General features: G+C 49.0%; 1 protein-coding gene across 1 annotated transcript in view; it reads left to right on the top strand.

The window, feature by feature from the left end:
* The first annotated feature begins 821 nt into the window (after positions 1 to 821).
* Positions 822 to 25,509, top strand: part of cbl (Cbl proto-oncogene) — a 55,830-nt gene continuing 31,142 nt past the window's right edge. Inside the window, exons 1-2 of the mRNA XM_088620062.1 lie at positions 822 to 1,773; positions 13,871 to 14,118. Of these exons, the coding sequence (XP_088476188.1) occupies positions 1,627 to 1,773; positions 13,871 to 14,118 (395 nt within the window). The 5' untranslated portion in view covers positions 822 to 1,626. The remainder of the gene's footprint in view (positions 1,774 to 13,870; positions 14,119 to 25,509) is intronic.

Below are 25,509 nucleotides of genomic sequence, written 5' to 3'. Positions count from 1 at the left end.
TTCCTGAAGGCGAGACTTTCTGTTAGCGCAAGGGAACGCGTGTACAGAAAGCTCATATTTTGATTACTAGTTAACTATTTATCACGCTACCGGGATTTATGTACCCATAACCTTTTGACACGAGAACAGGAAGACTTGCATCCGATTTCGTCTAGTTAAAAGCCGCATCGCTGTTGTTTGAGGGATGCGGTTCAGCCTGCGGTTTTGTCCCTTAGTAACCAGCATTTAGGTGTTTTATTTAGTGCCATTTCGTCCGCAGGTAGGGATTATGAGAGTGCTCTGACACGATCTGTATGAATGGGGAGTAATTTATAGCCTTGAATCCCATTCAGCAGTGAGATCAGCTGTTATTATTGTGAGGGCGAGGGTGAAAAGTAATTTCTGTGTCCAACAGCGCAGCGTCATACCGGACACCAGGGCGAGAAACTGCAAAAAGGGAGAGTGTGTGGTTTGTAACGGACAGAACTACCCCTGCCTCCAAAACCGGGCTCCCCCCTAAATATGTGCTTTGAGATGAAAAGCGCATTATTGTTTGCACCCGCGTAGCAAACAATAATTAATTGCTCGATCAAGTATGTTGTCGCAGGATTTCAGTGCATGCGCTTCGTGCCTGAAATCCCCAAAAGATAGAAAGAAATGTCAAGAAGGCAGAAGAGCAAGATCTGGAATTAGGAGCCCTCGCTGGCGATGCTCGTGCCCGTCGCAGCGGCGCCTTTCCTGTCCCCTGCTCGGCCCGTGCCCGCGCATCGCGTCGCGGCGGAGGGGGGCGGGACCAGGGAGTGACCAACGGGGGTGTGTCTTGGGGGTGGGGGCGTGGCTTCGAAAGCGGAAAAGGATGTGCTTAGAAAAACTGGGGCCGCACTCGCGGGAGGGGGAGACAGAAGGCGGTGTTTATTTTTCCTAATTTATTTCTTTACGTTAGTTTTTTTTTTGTGTAACCTCCCTCCACCCGCGGTCGTTCTCGCGTTATTGGGCTTCAGTCTTTTTTTTTAATGTATATTTTCCTTCTGGCGCTCAGGGGTAGACACTCCGTTCTCGCCTCCTCCTCCGTCGTTACCTCTCGTCTCAGCGGAGAAACTTCCCGTCTCACAGAGCAGGCACAGCTTCGAGAGAAGAGGGCGACAGCCGCCGAAAGAAACACCACGAAAAAACAACACCGGGTTCGCTAGGGAAGGGCGACACTCCTGCATTAAAGGAGAAGCAGAAGAGCTGCCGGGCGGGCGACGCGTTTCGGGATTAATTTCTTTCCGGAGCCGGGGAGAGTGTATAGGTGATCCATCGGGCGGATACGTCCTCAAGTCCTGACGTCTCCTGCTGCAGCTGGGTTTATTTTTTGCCCTTTTTTTATTCTTGGTGTCGACGTTTTTAACTGGCATTACGGGCGATCTGGAGCTCATGGGACCTTCGCTTTGAGAGGACTCCATCCCCACCCCCACCCCTGTCCCCCTCTCCCCCCTGACCGGCCCTCGCTGGGGCGCTGTCCGCTCCGGGGGGTGTTGGGCATCCCGGAGCCCGGCAGGGAAGAGAGGGGAGGGCGGTCACCCTCCCCCCCCCGGGTAGCCGTCTCCCCCAAGCCCCCGGCGGTGGGTGGTGGTGGGGGGGTGCGCCGGCCGGCCGGCGGCAAGCATGGCAGGCAATCTGAAGAAAGGCGGGGGGTTGATCGGGATGATGAAGGACGCCTTCCAGCCCCACCACCACCACCTCCACTCGCATCACCCGCCCGGCGCCGTGGACAAGAGGACCGTGGAGAAATGCTGGAAACTCATGGACAAGGTGAGAGTCGGGGCGAGACCCCGAGGTCTGTGCTCAGGACAGGAGGGCTGACAGCTGTTGATCTGTTGGTGCAGCTATTAAAAGATCCTCGTTATTCACCATCAACGGGAGTATTACGCGACCGGGACCTCCCTCAACCCCAGTTGCACAAGAATAGGCAACAGCACGACTTCTCTGCTGCTGTTGCAATTGTACTTACAAAAAAAAAATTCAGGGGTGCGATTTCTGTTTCTGCAGCTAGTTTGTGCAACAAGCTACCTTCCGCCCTTCATCCTCACCGCCCCTGACGATAAAGACGCGCTCGGAGCTTTAAATCGCTTTTAAAAATGTCGGTGCCGTTTGACGCCGTGCTTGTGCGTGTGTGTGTGTGTTTTCCTCCGGAGAACAGGCGCTGTTGGGGTTGGGGGGGATGTTCGTCTGCTTTATGTGGCCTGCTGGTTCTTTATTTGCCCACGAACGCGTCTGACGTGCCCGAAGATGGCCAACTATGTGCGATCCAGCTGCCCCCACACTACCCAGTCGCCGTGAAGGGGTTTCGCAGGGCTCAGGGCTGGGACAAAGACGAGCGTGTCTGACCCCACAGAGCACCCCGATTCCCCCCTTTCTGTATCTGCACGGGCGACGGCGTGCAAATCGAGCCGCACCAACCCCAAGAGCATCGGGGAGGGACGCCCCGCCTCACCCCGGAGACAGAAGTCGACACGTTTCTGGGTTCAAGAAAGGAGAGAGGGCTTCTATTCGGGCCGGGGGTGTTTTGTGTTTTTTTTTTTCTTTGACTGCTGCAGACAATTAGCCGCGGTCCTGTTTCTGCGGTCTGCGAGCTGATCGATGGCTTGATTTGCAGCGTGCGCTGGCTGAGGCGCTCACCCCGGGCTGCCTGTGCGTGTTGCGCCGGACTGGAGCTCTCCGGCGACAACAGGAAGTCATCACCGAGACCCGCGATCACGACAGCGAGACACCGCTGTCATGCCGTTGTAATTCAATTACAGTATCTCTCTCCCCCGCCTCCAACACCCCCCAACGTTTTGCATCGGCCAGTGACCGGATGCGCGTCACGACCCTTGCCTTCATTCAGGCTTTTTCTGAGCGAGAGAAATACCAAAATAATAGTTGCTAGCTAGTTTTCGGGTTGACTTACAGTTTTGAGTTAACTCCGTTTCATTGCGTTTTGTTTTAATATTGCATTATTTCCTCACGTCATACAACGAGGCCAATATCAGACGATATTATTTAGTGATGACCATTGATGTTTTTGCAAAGTGAGTTGTTCGATTGCGGGATAAGCATATTAAATACGCCCTTTGCTGTTTGAGTCTGACTTCCTCCCATTTTAAAGGTCTCCGAGAAACAATATGCCTTCTTCCCTTATCATTTTCGCCTGTCAAGAAAGCTGCAGCCCAGGGCTCATCTTTGGGCTTGAAGATTGAGCGTCATTAGCTCTCCTCTTCCAACATGTCTAATTACAGTGTGCTTTTTTTTAATACTCTACAGCTTTTAGAAGAATCCACAGGCAGGGGAATGGAAGGTATATAAAGGAGATGTGTGACTGTCAGAACAGCGAGATCTAGACATAGTGTGAGATCTTTCCCCTGCAGCAGAGTTGTGTGGCTGGCTAAATCCATGCAGCGTTTATGACTGCAATTTTATTTCCTCCTAATTATTCCATTGAAACATTCTCATTTGCTTATAGAGGGACCTGAAGTCTTCATCTCGGCTTCCTTCCTCTGGGGGGGTTAGAGGCAGCTTAGGCCCGTGTCGTCTGGTATTAAAAAAAAAAAGTCTGAGATTTTTTTTTGAAGGTCCCGTGACAGCAGCAGGGGCAGCGGTGGTGTCAGGGCCCTGATATCCTCCTAACGCTCGGGCAGGGAGCTGCGGTAGTGTCCGTAGGAGGCAAAGGCACAGGTGAAGGTAGACGATGAAGGGTAAAGCAAAGAGACAGGATTTGGGCCGTGGAGTCTTCTTCAAGCGTGAGGCCGAGAGGGGAAAGCCGCACATCGAGAACGCACAAGAGAACGAAAGACAAGAGCAGGAAAGGGAGGGATTGGGCACGGGGCAGGTGAGGATGAGGGTCCGAACTCGGGGGCAGAGCTGGGGAGAGCCGGAATCTGCAAGTGAAGCCCCCCCCTCCCCCCCAGGCAGTGGCCGTGAGTCATTTTGAAAAGGGGAACTGCGACGCGGTTCCGTCACGGAGAGAGCGCCGGCAAGTGCTGGTTTTCGGGCGCCTGTGCGTCCGGAGGGGCGGGAGGAGGGAGCAGACGGGGGAGATCCTGCGAAAAGTAAAAGCCCCAGGGGAGAAATCGGAAAAGAGGTGGGTCAGCAGAGGAAATCGGGGCCCGCTCGAACCCTGAACCCCTCCGGCTCGTCCGCTGCCATACCCCCCCCTCCACCCGCGGGTGACACAAGTGTCTCCTCGCCCCCCCACCAAAGGTCCATCCTAAAAATCTGCACCAGTCAAGGATTTTTTTGTAGTAAATTTAAATCTTTTTTACATTACTTGAAGGGCCCGTTGGAGGTAACTGCACAGCAGAGGAAGTCAGAAAGTAATGCAGTCGAACGGTTTTCAGAGAAACATGCTTCAAAGAGAGGTGGGATCGGTTGTGAACGTGTTGTGTTTCAAAGCACGGCAAAAACGGGGGGAGGGGGGATTTGAAGTGGCGGTGTTGAGCGTTTGTAGGGGAGATGGACGTCTCCGGGCCCTGTGCTTGTGAAAGGGGTAATCGAGTCTAGTCTTCACTTCCAGCAGTGACTGTGTCTCCCAGCTCCTTCAGCCCTTACTCTGGGCTTCAGAGCTCCATGGCAGCCTTCCGTTTTCTTGGAATTTCAGCCCCAGACAGCTGGGATGCTAGCAGGTCTGCCTCGTGCTTCGGTATTGTAAAAACAGACAGGACGGGCTCAGCATTCTTGTCTTTATGTGATGGTGTTCCGTTACAGCTCATTTGAGGCTGTACAGTAAGAGTGAAACTCCACTGTAGTTCGCTGGCGGGGGAGATGTGTACAAAACAGTATTGCATTGCGCCGAGACTGCACTGGAGAATAATAAAGGCATATGTACTGTGTGTCCTTGCTGCTGGTGCGTTTTAGTCACGGGGAAAAATTGTCTTGAAGCAGATCGTTAGTGGTGTATCCTGCAGACAAAAAGAAAGTAGAAACGCAAGGGTTTGGAAAGGTGACCTCTCTCTCGTTCCCCCCCGCCTCCTGTGCTGGGGTTCGGGTTCTTGGGACCCCCCCCCCACCCCCCCCGGTCGCTCCGGACCCCGAATCCTGCACCCCTCTGATGTTCTAGATGTTTTGAATGTTGGAGGTCGTCTGAGTGGGACTCGCCCGGCGCCGTCTGGAGTCTTGCACAGGCCTTGTAGGTCTTGTAGCGGGGCAGCAGCTCATCGAACCCGGTGCTGGGAGCTCAGCTGGTGCTGTGTGCTCAAGGAGAAGGGGGGTAAAGGCCTCCAGCTATGGAGAAACGGGTTTTGCCTCTCCGCTGGTTAAAAAGGAGAGGGATTAAGCCGTTGGCGCGGGGATGAATTGTTTTCTCAAAGCGGGCCTGGGCTTTGTGCATGTGTGCTCCTGGCTGCAAAATGTGGAAAGTAGAACTTCAGATGGTGGTTGCGAGCAGCCGGCGTTTTACAAAACCACTCTCTGTGGCAAGGTCTTTTCAGAAGCACGTATCGGCGCATCGAAAAGTTTTGCTTTTTGTCACCTGTCATGCGTTGCAGCACAAATTTCCTTTCCGGGGTTGAGGGACAGACCTTACACCCAGCAGCATTATTGAATATCGGTACCACACACATAATGACGTGTAGGAGTATGTATACCTCAATTTCAACTCTTAAAAGAAGAGATTCCGGTGGCGAAGGCCTCCCTCTCCTTTAAATGTATTTAACCTCTTCTTATTTTTGGGGTCCCGCGCCGCGATTGTTATAAAGAGGCGCAGTTTCCGTCTCTGCTGTCTCATCTCTGCAGTCTCCTGGCCCTGCAGTTTCTCTGCTGGCTCCACACTGTTTGCGTGCATTCTCCTCATGCTGTAGGGGTTCCAGTGCTGCATTTGTAACCGATCTGGATATGCCATGTATTTCAGAACATTAGAAGGACAGGAAATAGGTTACAGACAGAAGGAGACCATGTAGCCCCTCCAGCCTGCTTGCTGGTTGGCAGTTAATTAATCTAAGGGTCCAGCTGTTTACTGAGAGGAGCCAGGGTGTCACCTTCAGCAACAGGGCTGGGTGTCTTGTTCCCTGCTTCCAAACCCTTTGCGTAAAGTCGCCCCTCCTGTCCTGATTGCAGTGTCTCATCCAGCTGTTTCTGGAAGGGAGCCAAAGCAGCGCCTTCAACAATACAGCTGTGTATCTCGTTTCACACTCCCAGACGCCTAGTGTTGAGTGTCTGGCGTGCTTGGGTTTGACACGCACTTAATCATAGCTTCCACTTGTTATCCCTCTGGTTCGTCTGAAACTCGAGAGAGAAGATGAGCTGCTGATCACAGCTGTTGAGGTGTGTAGCCCAAGTTCATCTGATTGCTCTGTTGTGCATAGTGGACTGTAGTACTCATCTTCTTCAATTTCTTGAACTTCTTTGCTCGTTTTATAGCAGGGTGGAGCATACCGTTAAGTTACTAGATGTGGGGTTAGTTTCTCTCACTGACAATAGTCTGAAGCTTGTATTCCACCAACGTTCGGAGAAGGATTGATACAAAGTTGGCGTTTGACTCCCGAGATCTGTGGATAAAAGTTGTTGGCTCCCCTCCCCCTTCTTCGATGGCAGTAGCACATCATCTTTTTTTTTATTAACCCCTGGAGCGTTGCTGGTGGAAGTAGACCTTGGACAAAAATATCTGCCGACTCCTTCAGCTGACGCATCGCAGAGCTAACGTTAAGCGGATGAGGAGTTTGTGTTTTACCACACAAGGCGGTGGCGTCCTGTAGTAAATGTCTCTGTAACCCGGGCAAATGGTTAAGTAGTATCAGTAAGCTCTTTAATGCATTAATCCCTTTTTATCCCATAACCCAGTTCTTGCAGTGGGTTGGTCAGTGCTTAATTTGCCATTTACAAGATGCCGGAGCTCAGCGTGAACAGGAGCGAGTAGATGTACCGAAGCACTTAAGTGTGACGTGAGCACAACACTGAACATCGATTTTACACACTTTCAGTGCATTTTCAAGACACCGCTGTCGATATTAGGCTCACAAGTCATTTCGAACGCCTTGATGGTGTGGTTTTGGGCTGACTGTTTTTGAGACCGTTCTGCTCCGATGGACCTGTGGTCGTGCCTTTAGAGTTTCAGAATCCGGTTGTACGATCTCCCCACTGTGCTTTACTGCGTGTGTTGCAGGGCTCGGCGCCGGCGCAGTGATCATGTCACAGCAGCGAACTCGCCCGCCTGGAACCTGACCGTTCAGAGTTCTGTCATGACACAAGGCTCGATCTTTTAGCGCAGTAGAGTCTTCCGCTGTCATGGGAGTGACGCCACAAGGCAGTCTTGTTTGATTCCCGGCAGGAGTCTCGCCTGCGGTTAACCGTATTGTTTGTATCTTCAACGTAAATTTTCTTTTCCATTGGTTTCATAAAGCCTCGATTTAAGCCCATATTGGGTTTAAAAGCTGGTGCTATCTGGTGTGCTGCACAAAGGAGATGCTTTTTTTAGCTTTAGCTAGTTTCATCTAGCACTTGATAAAACGGTGCTGTCTTGTTAACCAGAGCTAGTTTAAATTGTAAGGGTGCATGTTAATTTCTCAGAGTTCTTATTAAATCTCGGCAAAGAAATTACTTGGTGGTGTAGAAAAAAGCGAGAGCAAGAGTTCCCATGAACAGCGGCGTGATGTTGCCCTTCCTGCTCACTAGTCACTGAATGACTGATGTACTGTGATGTATGAGCAAACAAGTACAGGTTGTGCAGCAAACATTTCACCGCAGAAATGTTCCAGCTTGATCCGCAGGCAGAGTTAACAAGTAAGTTGTATTTATCGGCAAAACTGTCTCGAAATTGAGAGCAATATTTCTGTTGGATTAAAAGAGATGTATTCATAAGCCTGCTTGTTTACAATGTCATAGGGCCGCACCATCTCACGAGAAGTTTTGTTGCCTCGTTCTGGATCACAGAATATGGCGCTGCGCATACCTGGAAATCATGCCTGTTTTGTAATGTAAATCAGAGGTTTTACAAGTTGCTGTGTGCATTTTATGTGTATTGTGGTTTGAAATGCTCTCAAGAAGGCTGATTATTTCTAACCTCGAAATACAAAAAAAGCGTTGCAGTTCGCCTTCAAATTTTTCATGTCAAAGGAGTTGCAGGTGCTGTGCAGAGAGGTCCCGGAGTGAGGACAGGCTCAAATTGAGCGCTGGGGTCAGCGCCCAGAATCTTTAAACCTTAAGTATTAAAAATTTAAAAATATTCCTGTGAAGTTGTTTTTTTTTTAAATTCGAGATGGGCCAACTGGTCTACTCTCATACTCCGACTTTGTGATATTTGCTACAGAGCTCCACTCCTTTGAATCATCAAAAAGTGTCACGCTGTTACAGTTCTGACCCTTTCCCTCAAGTGTAGCAAGGATGTCCAAACACCATACAGGCCTTTTTCCAGGAACATGAGACAGTGTCCAGCCTCCCATCTACCAAGATGAACTGCTGCTTTCTCAGCACAACTCAGCTGTGAGTTCTCTTAACTGTGCTGTGTTCAGCAAAGTTGGTTCTTAAGTTCTGAGTGGTATCAGATCAGATAAGATCACTTTATTGGCCATATCCGATTTCTTGCATTAGGAATTAGTCTTTTCGCAGACCCCAGCTTGCTCTCCATGAGACACAGACAGGGAGACAAGCTCAGGGTCAGAGCGCAGGGTCAGCTATTGTACAGAGCCCCTGGGGCAGTGGGGGTTAGGCTTGCTCAGGGGCCCAACGGAGTAGGATTCCCCTGCTGGGTGCAGGGTTTTGAACCGGCAACCTTCCAGCCACAGGCGCAGATCCTTAGCCACAGAGCCACTGCTCCACCCATATGATGATGGTTAATCATCATATGGTTTTGTAATCCCCAATGCTGACTCTGTTCCTTACTGTACCTTCATCCATCCATTTTCTAACTGCTTTATCCAATTCAAGGTCGTGGGGGAGCCGAAAAGCACCAGTGCAAGGCAGGGCATACCCCAGAAAAGACACCAGTCCATTACTGGGCTACTTACTGTACATTCAAACCTGAATTCTGATTTTAAAAGGAATTAGCCAGCTCCCCGTTTTTGACCCTGTATTGGTATATCCCAGTCATATTTTGCTATCGCTTGTACTGGATGCTGTTTGAACTGTTTTTAAAATGCATGCATGCACGCACTGTGGCCTTTGCATACCTGACATAGAGGTGGTGGTGCACCAACCAAATAATTATGTGTGAAATTTAAAGAAATATCACACTACCACTTAACTGTAAGGCATACTTGAACGCTCAGATGTTTAACGCCCACAGCCCCATTTACACAAGTTGTAGTTGTAGAATGTGTCAGAATGTCTCTTTTAAAGACCGGCCTTTCAAAGTATCAAAGTATCGTTATCAAACGCCGTCTTTGTGAGCCCTAGCAGCTTCCGGTTCCAGGAACAGACACTCACTGGCATCGCGATCGCTCCTCCTCCTCCTCCTCCTCCTCTGGGGCAGGGTGGTCCAGAGTGGGCCTGGTGACTGGTGGTCAGTTTAGTGTGAAATCGGCCTCACACCAGGAAGCCAGGCCCGTTCTGGATACCATACTCTGCGGCTGTGCTCTTAATCACAGGCTGTGTTTTCTCACATCGGGGCAGCCTTTATAATTAGGAGCAAGCCGTGAACCACTGTCATACGTGCCTGCGACTCTTCGCTGGTTTCCGCTGTGACCCGAGAAGGAGGGATTCCAAGCTGCAGAGAAAGAGGTGGTGGCAGACCTAAATAATCCTCACGTAGAGTTTGGTATTTAATAACTGTACTTTTATAAGGGCTGTCCTGTTGACCTGTAAATGGCTCAAACCAAAGTGGGATTCTGCCCTGGCAGGCACCTCAAGGAGCCTCAGATGAAACGCTGAGATCCGAGAAGCGGTTAAGTTTTTTTAGGATTGGTAAGGGAGCAGAGTCCCGGACCTCCTTTGTGAGGCAGATAATCCTCTCGTATCTCAAAGCCATAAACGGGTCTCTCGCACGATGCTGATCTTCTCTCGCTTGCGGGGGGGGGGGGAGAGACCCTGGGGAGAAACTGGTGGCAAAGGAGAAGGCCAGGCCCGGGAAGGCAACAATACAAATTTCCAATTAAGTACAAGATCGTGAACTTAGTGAAAAGTACTGTAAGTCGCCATGTTGTCGCAAACTCGCATTCGAGTTCCCACGAATTGCAACGTGAAACGGCCCTTCCTGCTCACTAGTCACTGGAATGACTAATGTAATGGGAGGTACGCACGGATAACACCAGGTTGTGCAGCTGGCATGTCACCGCAGTAATGTTCCAACGTGATCTGCATGCGGAGTTAACAAGTAGTTTATGTGTGAATTGGAGGTTTTAGAAGTTACTGCAGACATTTTGCTTTTATTGCGGTTTTGAAATGCCCTCGTTAATGTTGATTCTTTCGAACACTGAAATATGAAGATAGCGCTGCAGTTCCCCTTGAAAGAAGCTGGCCGCTGCAGCAGCGTCAGTTTTGACCCTTCTGGGCTTCCGGTCCTGCCTTCCGCAGGCTGTCCTGAAAGTTCCCTTTGACGATCACTGATTTTGTCCCAAACCAGCCTTCCTGTCGCTCCCATCACGATTCCTGGATGGTTGTGTGAAAGGAGGAGTGGGAGGGGTTGCTCTTTTCTTACACACATGTCAATTTATCTCCTCCATTTTGCGTTGTTGCTGCTATAGCGAATTCTTGGGGGGGGGGAAGACTCCACTTAAACCTCAGGAACGTAAACTATAATCCTGCACAGCCTTGTGGTTCTCCCCGTTTATGTTTTATGCAGTGCAATATAAGTGTAAGCTTGTATTTAGGAGAAAAGGTGTGATTAACGATGCAGTGTATTTAAACACTAAGTAGTAAACGGCATTTGATAATATTCTGGGTAACGGTAATACTGGCAGTTTATTTTGTGACTATTTTTTGAGTTTTTAAGTTTACACACCTGTTTATATATAAAGCGTACATACACACGTTAGAGGTCACACTCTGCAGTGAGGAAACCTCAGGTTCTGAAATAACCCCAGAGAGCGTGTTTTGGTGTTAAAGGGATTAAATTAAGACAACGTTGTGTTTTTCTTTCTTTGAAGTGGTTGTGAAAATGTTGCCTCAGCATTGTTTCTCATAAAGAGAGCCCCCCTCTCGCCCCATATTAAACTTGAGCCAAAATAAAGCCAAACGGAAAGATCATCTTAAGAAATTAAAAGGCACGACCACGGCTAGTGGCGAGTGTTAAGTTTTCACAGCTTCTTGTCGCGACCCTAGCTTTGGTTTGGATTTGCTTTTCATCCTGTGGTTTCAAACGCAGGCTGTCCAAGCTAGGGAGAGAACCAAAACGCAGGCTGTCCAAGCTAGGGAGAGAACCAAAACATGGCACTGGCCTACAAATCCGGGTCAAGTAATCGTTTGCTGCCCACCCCTCTTTTTTAATTTAGGTATTGCCTATACCAGGGATGACTTTTATGTGTCGCAGGTCAGCGTACCCAAGCTGCAGATTGCTGTACGCAGAGCGATTTGCGGACACCAGCTGTGCGGTCTCGCTCTCTGGAGCCTGCAGTCCTGTACGTGGCGAAATGCAGACAGGGCAGCTCAGCGGGTGAGGGGCGAATTGGCGGGATCACACGGCAGGGGAAGTTCGCTGGACACGTGGCTGTAAAAGTGAGGCTTGGGATCCAGTGGAAAGAGCCGGGAAGGGCTGTGCTACTGATGCTTGTAGGAATCGGGACGGACGCAGGTGTCGCAGGTGTGCAGTTGGAGCAGGTGGGCTTTGAGCTTTAAAAGGGGATCAAATGGGTGATCCTCATGAAAGATGACAGGAAACAGAAGGCAGTTGTTGGCAGCTCCAGTACAGGGTGGATGGGGTTCCAGAACCTATCCCAGCAAGAAACTGGGCACAAGGCTAGTCCGTCACAGGGCAGACACAAACAGACATGAACACACTCACGCCAGAGCCAGTTTCACAGAAACCAGTTAACCTGTGAGTATGTATTTGGGCTGTGGGAGGAAATGAGAGAGCCTAAATATCCTTGAGGATCTATGTATCGACTGAAAGGTGGGATGACTGGGACTGTCGTTTCACTTGTTTCCTGCTCTCGCTGCGGCGCCTCAGCTGCTGTCGCGAGACCGAGGCGGCCTCCTTTCTGCCTGGTTCACTTTCAGCCCCACGTCCGCTGCGGGAGCCCAGTGGAGGCTGCGGCCGGGTGGTTTCTCTTCGGGGGGCGGGGTGCCTCACTGTGTCGCTGCCTTGGCTGCCCTCCCCACAGAGGGGTGATTAAGGCCCCTCCGCGGGGCTCGGCTCAGACGTCGCGGCTCTGCACGTGCTGGCCTGTTCCAGGAGCCTCTGTGGTGCTTGCTTTTAATTTAAATTTAAAAAGAGTTCTGGGTGCTAACGGTCGGTAGTTTTTCCTTTTTACAAAGATAGAAGAACAGATTTCAAACCTGATGGCTAAATTAGAACACCATGGATTCGATCGTGTGGTTGTTTTACAAGCGTTACTTCTCATTCCCATGTTCTGCTGTGCCTGTCACTTCCCGAAGAGGATATTAGGCTTTGGCAGAAGTGAGCGCCGTAAGTCTTCCCTATTTCTGGTACTTTTTCAGTGTCAGTTTTCAAGGCACATACACACGCAGAAAGGTGAACTGCAGTCATGAGATAACTGCGTGTTTTATTATGATGTAAAAAGAGGTCTATCTTAATTGGGTATCGTCTGCAAAGGCAAATAACTCGATTCGATGTCTGTTGTGCTAAATGGAGTGTGGTAGCATCCAGTCCGTGAGCCCGGAGAGCTCAAGAATCCACCGTTTGTATCCCCAGCTTTTAAAAATAAATCTAAAAGTTTTTCACCTCATTTTCTGCAGCAGATTTTACTTTTGAACCATATTCCTGTTTTTTTTTTCTCACTTTGGTTGCTGTTAAAGGAACGTGCGAGACTTGATTGCCTCTCAAATAAAAAAAAACCCACCCCGAAGCCCTTCAAGATGGCTCGGCGGAGCTTAACCAGCAGCAACGGCCTCGCGGATTGCACATTAAGCAACGTGGGGGGAAAAAGCGCATTCATGAGCGAGCACAGAGGGGAGCATTGTTCTGAATCAATTTTGTTCTTTGAGGAAGTTAACTAAACTGGGCAATATTCAAAGTAGGGGCTAAGGCCGGAGAAAGACAGTGTCAATGAGTTTCCTTATATTTGTCTCCTCCTTGTTTTGCATAAATTGTGAATGTTTTCTTTTTTTTTTCTGGTCAGGATTGTATATCTCCTTTTTATCATCATCAAGGGCTTCTCTTGCCTGGCGTGAGCAAAGAGAGTTCGGCTGGATGACAAAAGCCAGCCTGTCTCTCTTTCCCACTGACCCTGATAGGGCCGGCAGCCGTATCGCCGTGCAGCTCCCAGCTGGCAGCCCCAGTGGAGCTCAGCAGGTGTGAGCCTGGCCAGTACCTGGAGGGGAGACCTCTTGGGAAAAGCTAAGGTTGCTGCTGGAAAAGGTGTTAGTGGGACCAGTAGGGGGTGCTCACCCTCCGGTCTATATGGGTCCTAATGCCCCAGTATATTGATGTGACACGGAAAAGGCGGCATCTTTCGGATGTGACGTAAAACCGAGGTCCTGACTCTCTGTGTCCATTAAATATCCCAGGGCGTTTCTCGAAAAGAGTAGGGGTGTAACCCTGGTGTCCTGGCCAAATTTCCCCTGGCCTTTCCCAATCATGGCCTCCTAATAATCCCCATCTATGAATTGACTTCATTACTCTGTTCTCCTCCCCACCGATAGCTGATGTGTGGTGAGCGTACTGGCGCACTATGGCTGCCGTCGCATCATCCAGGTGGGGCTGCACATTGGTGGTGGTGGAGGGGATCCCCATTACCAGTAAAGCGCTTTGAGTGGAGTGTCCAGAAAAGCGCTGTATAAGTGTAAGCCATTATTATCATTCATTGCCCCATCTCTGTTCTCCCAGGTGGTGCGGCTGTGCCAGAACCCGAAGCTGGCGCTGAAAAACAGCCCGCCCTACATCCTGGACCTCCTCCCGGACACCTACCAGCACCTGCGCACCATCCTCTCCCGCTACGAGGGCAAGATGGAGACGCTGGGCGAGAACGAGTACTTCCGCGTCTTCATGGAGAACCTCACCAAGAAGACCAAGCAGACCATCAGCCTGTTCAAGGAGGGCAAGGAGAGGATGTACGAGGAGAACTCGCAGCCCAGGTGAGTGGGGGGGTGCGGACGCCTGCTTCCGGAGGGTCCGGGTAACGGGAGCGCCATTGCACATGGTCTCCAAGGAGGAAGGGTAGGGATGGGGTTGAGGATGTGGTTCGGCACAGGCTTGGGTTTCATAGCTAGAGGTGGAGTTGTGTTGAGGCCTTTTAACCCTGGCCTTCACCAATCATGGCCTCCTAATAATCCCCAGGAATTGCCTCATCGCTCTGTTCTCCTCCCCCCTGATAGGTGATGTGGTGGTGAGCATACTGGCGCACTATGGCTGCCGACACATCATCCAGATGGGGGCTACACACAGGTGGTGGTGGAGGGGAATCCCCATTACCTGTAAAGCGCTTTGAGTGGAGTGTCCAGAAAAGCGCTATCATTATTGTTGTTGTTGTTTTTCCACAGAGTTTCCGAGTTTATGGCCTCCGTTAAAAAGATCATGCTGTAATTAGCAAATCATTTCACTTCTTATTCGATGCAGAATAGCCGTAGGGGTTGCTGTGCCCACCTGACTTGGAAGCAGGGCCGGATTTTGGTGTTTGTAGGCCCGGGGCACTTTCACTCCAAAATGTGCAGAAAGAGGGGTCAACGACTGACATGATGCACTTTAAACTGTTCGAATGCTAAACCAAGTGATTGATGGAGCGAGTTGAGCGACCATCGCTTCGATACTTCTAGTTTCTAGTTTCTAGAACAGCCTAGTGTAGTTTCTAGTGTATGATTATTGATTTGGAGCACCTAGAGTCGATCGCAAGCCTGTTGCTTCAGCTCGTTTTTCATTAGTTGCTAGTGTTTAGGGCCTATGAAGGGGGGAAACATTTCCTAGGCCCTAGGCACTGTAGGCACAGTGGAAATCCAGCACTGCTTGGAAGGGGAAGATAAGAAAAGGCCCAGACCGGAGGAGGGCATTCAGCCCAGGTGTCCCGGTTGGTATTTAGTTGCTTGACTGATCCACGGATCTCAGCCAGCCGTTCTTGAGAGAGTCTCTGAATCGACAGCGTGGCCGGGAAGTTTCAGACTCCCACAACTCTGGGGATAAAGAAATGCCTCCTGGTTTTGAATTCGTTTCCCCTTGTGCCCTCTGTTTCACTCTTCTGTTGGCTTGTCAATGCCCTGGAGGATGTTAAAAATCTGAAAAGGCTCGGTTCCTTCAGCCTGTCAGCGTATTACATGCCTTTAAGCCTCAGAACGTATCTGGCTGCCTTTATCTGCACAGATTACAGAGCAGCACTTTGTTCTCTATACCGTGGTCACTAGGCCTGACTAGTGCATTAAGTAATTTTAGCATCCCTTTATTTAAATGTGTTGCCTATACCTATATTCAATTGCTTCCCCACATTGTCTCGTTGGTGTGATGTGTCGCGTCTGGGCTCCCAGCTTCGCTGTGTACGTGCAGGGGGGAGATGAGGAAGTGAGTCAGGATCCTCACAGCCGCTTGGTTTTTGACACATCACACATGTTAACCATTTACCGGCGGTTCAGTGAAGCTTGGAGGGGAGGAGACTCTTCTTCACGCGCCTGGGAGACCACAGGGGGCTGGGAGTCTCCGGTCGGACAGTTGTGCTCAAACCCACAGTCGCAGAGCTCAGCCTGCTGTCTGGCAAGCTCTCTGCTGGTTGCTCCACTCAGGAGGCCCAGCAGTGCCATTTTTCTTTTGTGCATGAAAAAGAATCTTAAATGTTAAAGAAATTCATCAAAATGGATTCTGCTTTGTTGTGAAATGCGGGACCCTTGTATGGTACTTTGTTAGAAGATGTCTCCCCTCCTCTTATTCAAGGTGCTGGGAGGCCTACTGTGATTAGCACTATTAGAAGCGGCATTTGCAGAAACTCAATTTGAATATTGAGATATTTGGATGGGTAGTTGCAGGTATTCTGACAATCTGTCAAGGCTGTGTGCGCCATTCTAAATTTGCTGTTTCAGTTTAACTGGAAATGGACGATTTCGGTCTTACCCAGTGAAGTTGTTACTGTCGTGTGCAGAGATCAAGTTGTTAAGAACTGGTTGTGAGGGTACTCTCCTGAGCCTTTCACCTGGAAGTGGACCAAATTCAAGATGGGAAAAGTTCTTTGTACAAGTCCGTAGTTGCACGGAATTCTTGTTAAACTTGTCGTTTTGCAAGAAGGACTGTTGTGAATTAGATAAGGGCCACATTGAAAATGAAAGGCTGTTTCACCCCCCCCCCCCCACCTTTCCAAAAGAAAGTAGATTGAAGGAAATATCTAAATGTGGAGGGGACCTGCCTGTCTCTGCTGGCGGGGTTCACACACTGTGCAGTTCTGTGTGCGGGGTCAGTCGTGAAAGCAGAAGTGTTTGGAAGTGTCTGCCGGAGTTTTGAAAATGGGAACGGGAACTGTCCTTGTTCGTGTTTCATATCTCTTTTTAAATAGCCTTATTGTTCAGCTGTGACAGATGCCAGACCTTTTCTGTCGAAATCAGTTTGTGTACTTCTTTCCTCATGCCCTCTCATTTCATCTTTTTGGGTTCTGTGACCTCCGCCTGGTCCTGTGACTCATTCTGCTCTACCCTAGTGCCCTTGACAATCTCTGGCTGGTTGGCTACTTTGGAGCTTGACCGTGTGGCTGGGGAGTAAAATGGCAGATCGTGAAATATGAGTACGTCCAGAGAGCTGCTTTGCTCTGCTGTTCAGGTAAATGTGTATCACACGTAATATTACAGCCGTGAATGGAATATAAATATAATCTACCGTTATTATGGCAATGGTTGGTGATTATTTTTATGTTTTAGTCCCATTGGTAGACTTCTTTCCTGGATCTCCATACAATTGAATTATCACCAGTGATCCGAAAGTTTGGTCTAATGGACTCCCACTCTGTGTCCCAATATTTTGGGCAGGCAGCTGCATCCAAGCTTGGCTTTTCCCATTCCCTTCAGTTCTCCCATGTGCCCAGCCCTTGAGAGTGTAGTGCCTGTCGCCCCTGTTGAAGGAGCTCAGGTATGCCAGCGGGAGCTAGGAGGCAAGTTTCATGCAAACATACGATGCAAATGAAGGGATTTTATAGGAACTGAAGCAGAAGGCCTGGGGCCCTGGTAAGGTTAGTCGTTTCATGGTATGTGTCTATGTGACTCATACAGGCCAGTGTGTGTGCATGTGTTTCTGTGCACCAGTAGGTGACTCTGTTCCCTCTGGACCGGAATTTGCAGACCTCTGTCCCAAATGTGATGACAATTGACACCTGGCTACAATATGAGTGCCGTCCTGTAGATGAGAGGTTAAAACAAGTTCCAGACTCCTTGATCACTGAGCATCCCATGGCAGTGTTGGGAAGATTAGGGGCATTCATCTGGCTAACTCTGCTGATTTCCAGAGTGGGCTTGATTGTCCTTTCTCACTTCTTCACCTGATATGCTGCATAGTGGGGCTGCTGCATGTCACCCAGGTGGGTGCTGCTCATCCTCTCATACACACAAGGTGCTTTGGGATGATAAAAATACAGTTATTTTTTTTGGTGGATCTTGGTAGCTGGTGAGCATGGAGGCAAGATTGTGGGTGCTGTGGAGTGATATTTTACCTGTCCATAGTCCACATCCTGTATTCAACTTTGTCAGTTCATTGATACCGATGGTAATGCAGATGAGTTTTCGGGTTTTATTTCCTGGGGCTGGTCTGCCTTCGAGTGCAGCTGGACATTACGTTTTCTTGCAATTAAAAGTTAGAGAGGTTTATTGCTGGAACATTTTAATGGCTTTCCAGGAGTAACGATGAAAGGTCTTGTGCTGCTGATAATGTGTAGAAAAAGCAAAATGCTTACTGACAGGTTAACTACTAAACCCTTCAGATTAATTAGCACCAAGCAACTGGCTTCTTTTTTTTTGCTCTAGTGGTATTATAGAAAGGCTAATTTGATTTCAACTGAAGAGTCTCTGGAAAGACTTAATCAGATTTTTTAAACAGGTCTGCACTTTTTAGACTTGTATTGATGATAGACATGGGTCGACAAGATTGTCAAAAAAGAAAATCTGGGTTTTTGCTCCAGTGCTTCTTCATTTCCCCAGTTATCTCACCTCCAGATGCAGTGTGCAAAAGTGTACCATAGTGCTCACTCTGTGTGTTTCTCAGGCCTTTCCTATCGAAATTAGGAGTCGATTCCAGAACATCTGGGAACAGCTTCTGTGCTGAAGGATCTTCACAGTTTTGGGCAGGTATTATCATCAGTGTGGTCTAAGAAACTGCCCCCAGAGATTGAAACCCCTGGCAAACACAACGTTCTTGTAAAGAATCCCACTTTTAAACGTTAAACTCTCAAAATAGTGATTCCGAGTCTACTCCCACCCTCTGTGGACTTTCGTCTGAGAGGAGTATTATAAATACAAATAGCATGAGAGCCAAAGGAAATCCCTACAAATATTGGAATACAAACGTGTGTACGAAGTGAGGTGTGTGAGTCTTTCAGAAGAGAACACTTGGCTGTGTTTTCACAGAGTCCTTGTTGTGCCAAATAACACCCCCTCTTGTGTTCCAGCAGGGACTGAAGGAGTTGTCTGATAGCTTGAACTGACAACAGCAGGCACTGAACCCAGTTAATATCTGCATTCTTGCTTATGGTCCACAGTCACATACAGCTTTTTGATATAGTTTTTATTTTTAGGGAGAAAACCGCTGCTTAAAATTCTGCGGTGGCCATGGGAAATGTGTTTGTTTAGAACAAAAGAATGGCCCTTTGATTTAGGAATCAATTTTAGTTTTTCTTTGTGGTTGTGGAGTTTCCAAACGTCTTACTGTGGAGTTAGAAGACCTTCGGATGAGTTAAACAGCCTCCTCTCGGACGCGGTTCAGTTTTTTTTTCCTACAGAAAAAGAAAGACCTTTGTGCTGGCAGGCATTTCTGCCAAAACATCAGTGAATAGATGGGAGTATCGTTGGCCGGGAGTTAATTCCAATTTTACACATACCTAGCTTATTCTGTAAAAATAATAGTCATTTATTTTCGTTTTTTTTATTGTGCTTTTTTTACTTGTTTGAAAAAGCATCTGCAATTCCAATGGTGAAGCAGTGAGAATGAGCCCTTTAGAAACCGAACAAACGAGGCACTTTCAGCTCTCGTCGTCTTGCTGTTCTTCAAATTCCCGTGTTTGTGCGGCTGGAATTCTAGCCCGAGTTGAAACTCGCACCGTGGGAGGAGGGATACTTGGAAGAGCTTCGCTGGTTCTTGGAAAGAGAGCGAGGGACGGCGGTTTTCCGGCGATATTGTGGGCCGTATTGTGGACAGGAGTTTGCCGGTGTGCTTCCTCACCGCCTTTGCCCCCTGCTCCTCTTGGATCGAGATAGGGTGGCGTGTCGGCGAGGGGGCAGCAGGACAGCGGGGCGATACGAGGGGTTTCAAAGTCTGTTGGAGTTGTCGGGAGAGGATTTGGCTTGAAGAGTGTGTGCTGTGAACCTGCTCGCCTCGGTCGGTCAGTGCGCATGCTTTGTGTGTGGAGGGCTCGTCCTCTGCCTGCACAGCCAGTGCTTCCCGGTCCTGAGATCATGTGGAAGAGAACTGGAGCGTGATGGCCAGCCCGTGTGCGCGCTCAGGTGGTTTGATCCCGGCCGTTATGGTTGGAAGATTGACAGCACGAGGGGCAGAGGAGACCAGCCTGACTCGTGGAGCAGTGCTGGGGCTTTGTAGGCCCGTGTGGAGGCAGCGGTCGGAAGAAGGAGCTCACACGGGCTGCAGTCCCTCCCACGTTCTCCAAAGGCAGCCCAGCCATCTGCTTTGGGATGCCTGCATTGGCCTGCTGAGCGCTGGTTTACCAACATGCTGTTTTCACGGCCGCGAGGGCGATTTCCAAGACAAAATTGTGCTGAGTCGTCATAACCTGCATGTCAGCGTTTGAACTCTGGCAAATGATCCTCTTCTCCATATGTGGGCCAACTGGCAGCATGGTACAGGCCTATAATGATGTAGTGCTGGAAAGATATATGTTTTTTTTTTTACTCCTCCAATGCATTCGGGCTCCTAGCCATCTCGGTCCTTGCAGCTTAGTGGTTATGAGTTAAATGAATAGGGAAACATGACTTTACAGCACAGAGAGCCCTGCATCTGCGGCACAAAGAAAGCTACATCTCCCTGCTCTCGATACCGCCCTGAGCTGCCTTTGCCAATGTGAGTCCAGTAAAGAAAAGAGACTTCCTCTGCTCTTAACACCTTTTACCTCCGAGTCCGCCGCAGAGACCTGGCGTTGATTCAGGCGGAACAGGGAAGGTAGGTTTTAGAAGGCAGTAGTGGCCAACGTACCACTGGCAAATACTGATAGGCTGCTTTCCCTCCCCCCCCAAGCAAACAAATAAAATGCAAATGGAACCGCTGGAGTGGTGGAAATGTTTTGATTAAAAAATGCAGGAATAAACAGATAAAGACTCATTTGTTGTGTCCCTGGCACGCATAGTGGTTACTTCGTTGCCCGATAGGTTGGTTTTTTTCCCCTGCCCGTGACGTCTTGAGGGGTGTTTCAGGCCGCTGGGGGAACGCAGGGGCCGGCCCCTGGCAGGGAGCTCACAGCTGTGAGCGCTGTGCCGCCCCGCAGCAACAGTGCGCCGTTTGTTTCCCGGGAAACGCTCTCTCTCTCTCTTTTTTTTTCCCTTTCACTCTGCCTCGCGGGCTCCCTGCCTTCCTCGGTCTCCCCGCCACCTCTCACTTTCTTCCCTCTCCCTCCTCTCGCCTCCCCGTTCTCGTCCCTTCTCGCAGTCGCTTTCTCTTCCCGTTCTTGGGCTGTGTCTCGGGCACCTGCTGTGTCGTGGATCGCCAGTGAAGACACACACACACACACACACACACAGACACACACACACATGGAAGCTTTAACTTTTCTGTGTAAATTGGCGTATTTTATCAACGTGTTTGCATTCACTGCTGTACGAAAGCCGCATATCATAATGCTCCTTGAGTCAAAAATGATTTATGTACTCTATGTTATGAGCCTATCACCCTGCAGCTCCCAGCTGGCAGCCCCACTGGAGCTCAGCAGGGGTGAGCCTGGTCAGTACCTGGATGGGAAACCTCTTGGGAAGCTATGGTTGCTGCTGGAAGAGATGTTAGTGGGACCAGCAGGGGTTGCTTACCCTGTGGTCTGTGTGGGTCCTGATGCCCCGGTATAGTTGCAGGGACACTATTCTGTATCGGGCGCTGTCTTTCGGATGAGATGTTAAACCGAGGTCCTGACTCTCAGTGGTCATTCTCGATCCCGGTGTCCGGGCCTAATCTCCCCCCTCGGCCTTTACCGAATTGTCCCCATGTATGATTGGCTTGCACTTGCCCTGTGATGGACTGGCGTCCCATCCAGGGTGTACCCTGCCTTGCGCTCGTTGCTTGCCGGGTAGGCTCCGGTAGAGCCTCCACTGCTGTTTTCTGATATTATAGTAACTGGTGTCTTACCACTCAAAATAAGTTGCATCAAGAAGAGGCAGGTGGCAGCTCACATGGATCACGATCAACAGCTCGATTACCACAGCTGGAGGGAAACGTTACACGAGGAGCCAAATTGTCAGGTGTTCCTCGTCCCTCTCTGAACGTCCGCGAAGCTGAAGCTTTTGCGTGGAGTGGTATAGAGACACGCGCCGACTGGCTAACGTTTCAGATGGAGATCGCCACCGGGGTATGTCCGTGCACGAAGAGAGGAGCAGAGCACTGCAAAACGTCCCAAGACTTCCGCAGCGTATGTGTTCTGCGCTCGCTTCCTTGACGTTTCTCTCTGGCTGCGGTGAAAATGTCGGTTCTCGCAGTTGAGCAGACGAGGAGAGAAAGTGAAGAGGTCGGGGGGAGGGGGGGGGAGATTGGGGGTAGAGTCTGAAGAGTTTATCTCTCTCAAGCATCCGAGTTGTGCGCTGTATCTGTCAGCCGAGCGGCAGCCTTTTTTATACTCGCGGATTGCTTCTGTCACCACACATGGGATGTCTCCGCGGTGAGATTAATGATCTCCGGCAGGAACGAGACTCGCTCTGCAGCGAGCGCTTTTAAAAGCAGACCAGGATCTGCCTACCTGTTTCGCTGACTTCATACCAGCAGATCACAGTCAGATCACGGTGTCCCATGAGAAAGTGATTTAATACACATGGCTGCCTCCATCCGTGCTGAACTGCTGGAAGTCACTGCCGAGAGTGTGAGGGAAACCTGATTCATGATGTGCGTTTCGTTTTTGGTTTATTAAATTTCACCCCACCCTCCTCATACCATCCATCTGAAGCTGAGCCCCACGCTGCCAGCTCAGTCTTCTCCTTTTACTGTGAAACACGATGAAGGCAAGCTGTGCTGATCGCTGGCACGCTTTGCGCAATGTGCACCGCATTACGAAGGAGTTTTCTCTGCTGAGCAGCGGCTCTCTAGATTTTTGATCCTAATAACCAGTGACAGGAAGGGGCACTCTGTTCAAACCAACCGCAGATCAGCAAGACTGTTATATTTAAGAACAGTGTGTTTCAAGACGTCTATCTGGAGACCAGATCAGACTCCTGCGGCATGACAGTTTTAGTCCTTCTGAGTTGTTGCAAGCTGTAGCCTTCTTGGACAAAGCAGATAGCGTGGAGCAGGAAAGCGAACTGTTTGAGTGGCACGCATCTGCCTGGGCACCTTAACTCCAGATGAGTTAACATGTTTGAAATAACCCCCGTATGGTGTTACTGCTGCCTTAATTGGGTCAAACTTGGTTGCAGTTCTGTCTCTTCTCTCTGTCCGTTGCATCAGAAACAAAATTGATTTCTGACCACCTGGCAGTTGTCAATACTTTACCATTAAAATCCCCTCTGCATTTTCCTGCCTGCCACCTCAAAGCTACGTTAGAACAGCTGCTGAGACTAGCAGAGGACATGAGCAGGTGACAGATGAGCTGAATCATAGGTAGCACTCATGCTTGTACGTGTACACACACACACAGAGTGAACCACAAGGTAATATGCACAAGGATCTAACCTGATCCTTGCAGCATATCGACCTGCGACATAGAAGAAGGAAACCAGGCCATGATTAGGCAGCAATGCGTTGTGGGTTCCTGTCACATGACCAGGATCTGAGCCCTCCGAGGTGACCAAGTGCAGCTGAACCGCTCACTGGAGAAAGAAGCGTTCAGCTCTCGGCGATCCCTGCCTGTGAAAGAATCACTAGCCGACCAGAAAGAAATGCGAAACCTCCCTGTCACATACGAGACTCCCTTCAAAATAGTTTGCCTGTGGATCTCCGCGTCGATCAGCTGTGATTCCAGCTTTTGTCTCTTTTCCAAAGTCACAAGGACACACAATTCACTGCCATCAATTTACCACTGCTTTCTAGCTGAAAGCTGGATTTGTCTTCTGTCAGTTAACAGCAGTCTGCAGACATGACTACAGGAAGGAAATGTTACAACTTTTATCGTGTGTTTTGTATGTTTTGTGTTTTTTTTGTTGTTACTTACCCCTGTCGAATGCAAACTTTAAGAATATTCGCGCTGGCAAGGCGTGCCAGTGGGTTTTTTTTTTAAACAAAGCAGGGCCTGCTGTGTTTCCGAGTCCAGGATTTTCCCTTTGGATATGTGGGATTGTGTGTTTCTTTATGTTCTTTTGACTGTGATTTCTCCAGGCTACGTACTGCATTTCCTGAAAAACAACGTTTCCTTAAATAGAAAAAGAAGTATAAGCTGATAAATTGCTTGTTTTAGTAAACAGACACAAAGCACCATACTTCACTAACTTATTATTTTGTTTACTGTTATTAACATGAGATTTTTCAAACTGGAATACTGCAGCTACAACATCAATAACATAATGAAGGACTCTTTACCGCAGCGATTACAATAATACAGGACCTTGACAAATAAGTTAGGCAACATAGTATTTTAACATGCTTAACATTGTTTCGCCAACAATCAGATGGAAACTCGAGCCATTTTTGCTCCTTGTCAGCGATTACTAAAACTGTCTCGGTCGCAAAGATATGTGTACGTTTCTATCCTGCGCGTCTCAGTTGTGCAGAACCTCCTCGCTCACATCTGAACATTCTGGTAATTGAGCAGCTCAATTAAAAACCGACTTGCAGGCCTCCTGTTTTTCTGCAGGGAATGGTCAGACTAAACTGTCTGTGTGTTTTGGTGGTTGTTTTAGAAGTTAATAGGTATTGAACTCCTAATTAATGGAAGTGGAATAGCTTTGTTCGTCTGACAGCCCTGGCTGGGCTCGGGAAGCTGAAAGGAGAGCGATCTTGGAATTTGGAGGACAATGCCTCAGTGTGTTAGGAGCTGAAATGAAGCTGCTCCTGCCTTGGGCATTCTTGGACATGGGAGCGCAGCACTGCAGTTTCATGGAGAGGGCAGACAGGCTGAAGAATTGCACTTGTGGCGATGTTGGGGACGCTTTTCCTTAAGGATACAATGCACTTTATTAACCCCGCCAAGCGGAAAATTAATTTGCCAGCACAGCTCATACAGACAGGCAAGGACATAAAACCACCACACAGACATGACCATGATTTCAAAACAGTCCTCGACACCACTGATCACACCACGCGCTGCACTGTTTTTGAAAACAAGATCCCTTTGTTGTTGGCGGCAGAAATGAATGAGTTTCCACGTTGCGCCCTTTGACAGCCCCTGTGCCTCGCTGTCATCCCGGCGACACGAAGGGACTCGTGTAACCCAGCCTGACACGGGCAAGATCACGAAGAGCACACGCGCAGAAATCGCACTTGACAGCAGGCGCAGGCCGTGACTTGTGTCCGGGTTTCCTGCAGATGGAATGAGTTTGTAAAACGGGTGATATTGGTTATGATGTTTAAGAGGAGGTGCTTGTTTTCTTTTCTAAAGGTTGGCGTTGGTCATCTCAGCTGACTGCGGATGATCTGTTGTGTCTTTTTATGCCTCTGATTCCCTGATTGAGTTTCACAGCTGAATTGCTTGTGCCCTGTTGAGGTTTATTTAGTCTCACTGTACCTGCCTCTTCCTTGGTGCATGTCTTTTTAGACACTTCGACTCTCATGACAGCGGCGTTGAATGATGAATGTGCCTTTTTATTTTTCTTGGTCTTGGAGTGATTGTGAACGAAACTCCAAAGTCAGAACCTTCAAATAATTTTAGATTGCATGTTTGATGACTTGTGGTGCAGTTATACAGCAGAAACTAAGAATGTATGGGGTTATTAGGTTCTTGAGATTGTATGGGAGTTCCAAATAAATGAAAATAGAATACATATTTGTGTTCTTATGTATTTGGTTTAAGCAGGGGGCTTAAATGTACTCAATCACTTCCAGGATAGACAGGATTGACACTCTTGAGTTCAAGGAATAAGACCTCACTCCTGCCGATCCTAACGATCCCAGATTCTGTACAGGGATTTTCTGCTCAATGAATGCCGCGAACGCGTGGAAAGTTTTTTTTTTAGCTGCCAAACTGGAAGGGGCCGACTTATCCTCTCCATTGCGATAAATGCTGG

The sequence above is a fragment of the Lepisosteus platostomus genome, chromosome 25, assembly GCF_059453375.1.
Source record: "Lepisosteus platostomus isolate fLepPlt1 chromosome 25, fLepPlt1.hap1, whole genome shotgun sequence".
In the NCBI taxonomy this organism is placed as follows: Eukaryota; Metazoa; Chordata; class Actinopteri; order Semionotiformes; family Lepisosteidae; genus Lepisosteus; species Lepisosteus platostomus.
Note: the sequence above shows the minus strand (reverse complement) of the source record. Positions and strands in the feature narration are given on the sequence as shown.